The sequence below is a fragment of the Cebus imitator genome, unplaced genomic scaffold (genome assembly GCF_001604975.1).
Source record: "Cebus imitator isolate Cc_AM_T3 unplaced genomic scaffold, Cebus_imitator-1.0 Scaffold8, whole genome shotgun sequence".
Taxonomy (NCBI): domain Eukaryota; kingdom Metazoa; phylum Chordata; class Mammalia; order Primates; family Cebidae; genus Cebus; species Cebus imitator.
In genome coordinates this window covers 10,262,220-10,268,288 of record NW_016107323.1, presented here as the reverse complement: position 1 = coordinate 10,268,288, position 6,069 = coordinate 10,262,220, and the positions used below count along the sequence as shown (strand labels likewise).

The 6,069-nt window shown below is 50.1% G+C and overlaps 1 protein-coding gene across 3 annotated transcripts in view; it reads left to right on the top strand.

Annotated features, from left to right (window-relative positions):
* Positions 1-3,353, top strand: part of IQCD (IQ motif containing D) — a 30,270-nt gene extending 26,917 nt beyond the window's left edge. The window contains exons 4-5 of one of the 3 annotated variants that reach the window (XM_017543234.2): positions 1,258-1,326; positions 2,917-3,353. In XM_017543234.2, coding sequence (XP_017398723.1) covers positions 1,258-1,326; positions 2,917-3,219 — 372 coding nt within the window. In that variant the 3' untranslated portion in view covers positions 3,220-3,353. Of the gene's footprint in view, positions 1-1,254; positions 1,327-2,916 lie in introns of all 3 variants that reach the window. The other 2 variants (XM_017543232.2, XM_017543242.2) reach the window with 2 other exon arrangements.
* The last annotated feature ends 2,716 nt before the right edge of the window (positions 3,354-6,069 follow it).

Below are 6,069 nucleotides of genomic sequence, written 5' to 3'. Positions count from 1 at the left end.
GCCTCAAGCAATTCTCCCATTTGGCCTCCCAAAAGGTTGGGATTACAAGTGTGAGCCACTGTGGCCAGCCTGTTTATTTTTAATTTAGGTGAAACAACATAGTATAAAACCATTTTAAAGTGAACAATTCAGTGGCATTTAGTATCTTCACAGCCCCCACTTCCACCACTTCTATCCAGTTCCAAAACATTGTCACCTCAAAATAAAACTCCATATCTGTTAAGAAGTTACTCCCCATTCCCTTCTTCCCCTGTCCCTGGCAATCACTAACGTGCTTTCTGTCTCTGTGGATTCATTTATTCTGGACACTTCGTATGAATGGAATCCTCCATGGCCTTTGCATCTGCCATCTTTCACTTAGCACCATGTTTTCAAGGTTCAGCCATGTTGTAGCATGGATCAATACTTCATTGTTTTGTCTGGTAGCAATAATCTTTTACAAGCAGGGTTAGATCATGTCCCTCCACTACATCACCCAGCGGCTTTGCCTCAGCCTCCCCTGAGAATACAGCCTCCTCTTGCTGGCACTCCCTCTGTGACACAGCCTTTCCCTGGGACCTTGTTGGGGACCACTTCCCTCCTGGCCCCTCCCTTCTAGCCACACTGGCTCAATTTCTGTCCTTTAATTTTTTTCTATTTCTTTTTTTGAGACAGTCTCCCTCTGTCACCCAGGCTAGCCTGTGGTGGTGTGATCACAGATCACTGCAACCTCCACCTCCTGGGTTCAAGTGATTCTCCTGCCTCAGCCTCCCGAGTAGCTGGGATTACAGTTGTGCACCACCATGCCCAGCTAATATTTGTATTTTTAGTAGAGATGGGGTTTTGCCATATTGGGAGCCAGGCCGGTCTCAAACTCCTGGCCTCAAATGATCTGCCTGCCTCAGCCTCCCAAAGTGCTGTGATTACCAGTGTGAGTCATCACACCGGGCCGATTTCTGTCCTTTAAATAGCACAAGCTTGTTCCTACCACAGGGCCTTTGCACCTGCTGCTTTGTCTGCCTAGGATGTCCTGGAACCAGGCTGCTGGCTTCAAATTCAGGCTCTGCCACACATTAGCTCTATCACCTTGGGCAAGTGAAATAGCATGTCTGAGCCTCAGTTTCCTCACCTGTGAAATGGAAAAAAGGGAACCTCCTTGTGCAGGTTCAGTAGGTGAGGCATGTAAAGCACCTGCCACAGTGATGCAGAGGGTGCTCGGTGCTGTTGATTGTTCGTATTATTCCATCAAACAATGACGAATTGAATCTTTTCTAGAAGAAATATAAAGTGGAAACAGAAATCGAGAACTGGATCCAGAAATATGATACAGAGATGGGTGAGAAGCAGGTATTTGTCACTGAATAAGTCTCTCTCGCATGCTTTTTCCAAGACCCTCTAGGGATGGGAGGAATGGGAGGAGCAGCCTTGGAATGGTCCACGGAGGGGGCAAACTTCTGAGCGTCTCTGGGGAGAGTACCTCCCTTTGTTTAAAGGGTTTGTCCAGCCTGGGGCAGAGCAAGAGGTGGGAAAGAAAAGAGCCAGAAGCTGCAAGGCCAGGTGTAGTGGCTCACACCTGTAATCCTAGCACATTGGGAGGCCGAGGTCAGAAGTTCGCTTGAGCTGAGGAGTTCAAGACCAGCCTGGGCAACAGAGCAAGACCCCGTCTCTATTAAAAAAAAAAAAAAAAAAAAAAAAAAAGAAAGTGATTGGCTAGGAGAAAGCCCTGACACTGGGCCTAATGATTGTGGCTCCATCTAGTTTCCACGTCCCATAGTCCTCTGGCTGGGCTCCGCCCAGTCTGGGCCTCCTCCCTGCAGGCTTAGATGGGAGCCTGCCTCCACCGCGTCAGTCACTCAGCCAGTTTTTATTGAGCATCTGAGATATGCCAGCTGTGTGGCCTTAAGCAAGGGACTTGACCTTCTCGAGCTGTTTCTGCATCTGATCAGCAGAGGCAATAGTTCCCATCTTGGGACCATGGTGGGGATTCAGTGAGACTTCATGGCTGCAAGTGTGTGTGCCCCGTACAGGGTCTGACCGGCCTGGAGGAAGTGCCCAGGGGGTGGTAACCTTCAAATCGAGACACCCCCAAGCCCTTCACCCAGCCATGGGATAACATTGGTGGCCCATGGCTCCGACCTAGGGGCCAGGGAGGCCGGGGGAGCACTGGAGGTAACATGAGCTGGAGTGAGCCAAAGCCAGGTGTGCTCTTAAGAAAAGGGCAAGTCAGAGACTTGTCCTGTGCAACAATCAGGGCCCGGAGAGGGCAGCTTCGTAGGCTGGGGCTCTCATTTCTCTGGGCCCCATGAGGCTTGTGGGTTGGTTGCAGGCAGGGACCTTGTCCATCCAGCTCTGTGTCCTCTGGTGGTACTCTGCTTATTGTAGATGCTGGGAAAACATCAGTGGAAGGAAGGAAAACAGGTGTAAATGACAGCAGGAGAGGCTGCAGTTAGACATGAGGAAGAACTCCGGGGCTCTCTTTGAAGCCTGAGAAAGCTCCTTCTACTTTGGTGTTTTGTATAACAGGCTGCTTTAGGGCAGCAGCTTCCATTTCTTGTGTCCCCACTGTGTGCCTGGCACGATGTCCAGTACATTGTGTCCATTGGGTCATTTCATCCTAGAAACAGCCCTTGGGTTTGGAATCGTCCCCATGTTTCAGATGAGGAAAAAAGGTGAAGTCAGTTGAGGTGTGGCAAAGCTGGGACTTAAAACAGTCTGCCCAACTCACGAGCCCGTGTTCTTTTCCTGTTCCTGAAATTATTTTAGTCAGGTCCTTCCTAGAGGTAGGATGGAGCCCATCCCCTCTCCCCATCCATCTCATTGGGACCGAGATGCTGAACAGCTTAGCTTAGGGGCATCGCTGGGGCAGAAGCCCATTTGGGAAGGGTGGGAGGGTCTTGGGGAGGAGGGTGGTGACCCCAGTCCCACCCCTCTTCGAAGGAGGAGTTCGAGGATCTGGAAGCTGTTCACAGGGAGGAGAAGATCACGCTGGAGGAGCTGAAGCGGAAGCACCAAGTGCTGGTGGAGGAGTTTGTGCAGATCCGGGAAGAGCAGGAGATCAACTCCAAGAAAAGGATGGAGGCAGAGCAGGAGATGGTGCACATGGTGCGGGCGGCCACACTTATCCAGGCCGTATGGAAGGGCTACTTGGTGCGCTCCCTGCTCAGATCCAGGAAGAAACGGGGCAAGGGCAAAGCAAAGGACAAGGAGAAGGGCAAAGAGAAAGGCAAGGGCAAGAAATGAGCTCTCCACCCCAGCCTGCTTCTGACCCTCATCCTCCCAGAGACCAGCCTCGGAAGCCACCAGGATGGACAGCACTAGATTCATGACTTTCATGATGATTTTATTGAATGAATTAAAAAGCATTTGAAGCCACATTGAGGGGAACACTCTACAAATACATCTCTTTACCCAGGGCTGTGGGCTGTGTATGTCCAGCTCACAGCTGCTGTTTCTACGAGGAGCGTGCAGCCTGAGGTGTCAGCCCAGAAATGATGGTTCCTTACTTCAGCCTTAGTGGGAAACCAGACCCCAGCTGCAGCCCAGGAGCCGCCATAGCCATGATGGACACATCACCCACCAGGGCAGCAGGGTGTGGGTCACAGTTGCCCACAGCGGGCACAGAGGCAGGCAGGGAACTCCAGGAGGAGCAGGGCTTAGGTTTCAGGCTGCCCCTGATCCTGTTGTGGGATTAATTTGCCTGCAACTTCCCCAACTCCAGCACTGAAAGCTCAGGGGGAGTCCTGAGGTCATCACAGCCCTCAGCCTCACATTCCAGGGAGTTGAACAATTACCTAAAACAACATTATTTTTTAATATGTAAAAAGTTTTTAGGCCAGGCGCAGTGACTCACACCTGTAATCACAGCACTTTGGGAGGCTGAGGCAGGCAGATCACTTGACCTCAGGAATTTAAGACCAGCTTGGGAAACACGGCAGAACCCCATGTTTTATTTTTTGTCTACAAAAAATAAAAACATTAGCTAGGCGTGGTGGCACACACTGGTAGTCCCTCCTACTTGGGAGGCTGAGGTAGGGGGACTGCTTGAGTCTGGGAGGGTTGAGGTTGCAGTGAGCTGAGATTATGGGGCAGAGCAAGACCTTGTCTCAAACAAAAAAATGTGTAGAGACAGGGTCTCACTCTGTTGCCTAGGCCAGTCTCAAACTCCTGGCCTCAACTGACCCTCCTGCCTTGGCCTCCCAAAGTGCTGGGCTTACGGGCATGAGCCACCACACCTGGCCTGAACAATTATTTTTAAATTATTTGCTGGCATTTAAAAAACTGAGGGCTACCACTTTCTCCAACTTTCTCCCTTTTCTGGGAAGAAATCTAATTATCCAGATACCCCAGGCATGCACATCTTCTAGGGCTCAGCAGCAGCAGCTCTCTTTAGATAGTAGAGAGTAGGTTGCCCCTGTCCCCACCACCCCCAACTGCCTTGCAGACACCACAGCCTGATGTCAGTTACCCTTTTGTATTGCCTGGGGCTATGGCCAGATTTTACTGTAGTTGGGAGGAAAGAGAGGTCAATCTTTTTTCTTTTTTTTTTTTTTTGCATGCACTTAGGGCATAATATCTTTTTTCTTTTTTAAGACAGTCTCGCTCTGTCACCCAGGCTGGAGTGCACTGGTTGGGTCTCAGCTCACCGCAACCTCCACCTCCCAGGTTCAAGCAATTCTCTTGCCTCAGCCTCCCAAGTAGCTGGGATTACAGGTGTGCAACACAACGCCTGGATACTTTTTGTGTTTTTAGTAGAAACAGGGTTTTGCCATGTTTGCCAGGCTAGTCTCAAACTCCTGACCTCAAGTGATCCACCCACCTTGGCCTCCCAAAGTGGTGGGATTACAGGCGTGAGCCACCACGCCCGGCCAGGAAAGAGAGGTATTTCTGGCCCATGTCTATGAAAACAAAGGGGAAGATGGGAAGGCAAAAGGAAGATGGATGTTTCAGGAAAAACCAGGGTGGGCGTGGATAATTGTTTGTGAAAATTCCAGGAAACTTAGACATTCTATATGTTTAAAACGCACATTGCAGCTGGATGAGGTGGCTCACGCCTGTAATCTCAGCATTTTCGCAGGCTGAAGTGGGAGGATCACTTCAGGCCAGGAGTTTGAGACCAGCTTGGGCAACATAGTGAGACTCACGTCTCTTTTTTCCCTTTTTTTCTTGTTTCTTACTGGAAAGAATGAAATCCCTCTCTACAAAAAAAATTTTTTTTAAAAATTAGCCAGGCATGGTGGTACATGCCTGTAGTCTCAGCCACTCAGGAGGGTGAGAGGGAGGATGGCTTGAGCCAGGAGGTTGTCAGCAGTGAGCTATGATGGAGCCTCTGCACTGCAGCCTGGGCAACAAAGTGAGGCCTGGTCTCTTAAAAAAACTCAAGACAAACAGAAACCAAAAAGCAAAGCATGTCTGCATGAGAGTGCAGCTGGCCTGCCTGACCCCACAGGTGTTTCCATGTGTCCCTGATCCTGGGCACTTCAGGTCTCCCTCCCCAGCAGCATCCACTCTTCTCTGCCCCAAGGCAGGGGTACCAAACCGATGATGTGGCTTCCAACTGGACTCCCTAGAATCCTGGTGCTTCCTCCAGGTGCCTTACAGGAAGATGGAGGCAAGGAGAGGCCTGAAGCCCAGCCCCTACTGCCAAATCTGGGTGCAATTCCATCTGAGCAAAGGCTTTGCTGCTTTTCCTAAGTCCTGGGCTCCATCCTAAGTGCTCTGGAGATGCATGTGTCACTGTCTGGCCTTCTTGGACCTTCCACTTGGCAAAGTCCTAGCCATTGTGTTTTATTTCCCACCTTCTCTCATACACACACCCCTTAAAAATAAAACTAAAAAAATACTATTGTCTGTGTTCTGAGCTCAGGAAGAGCCAGCCAACCAGTGGTTAGCGGCATTAGCCAGAAACCAATGGGAGGAAGAGTCCAGCGTTTCCTGAGGCCTCCGGTTCCAAACTTCAGTCACTCACTCACCACTGTCCTGCTGTCTGCCACATCCTGGTACTTCATGTTGTATCTAACTTTGTTATTTAAATCGACTCAGGCCTAACAATGTCCTTTACCCTAAGGGGAAAAAAAAAAAAAGGAACACTCA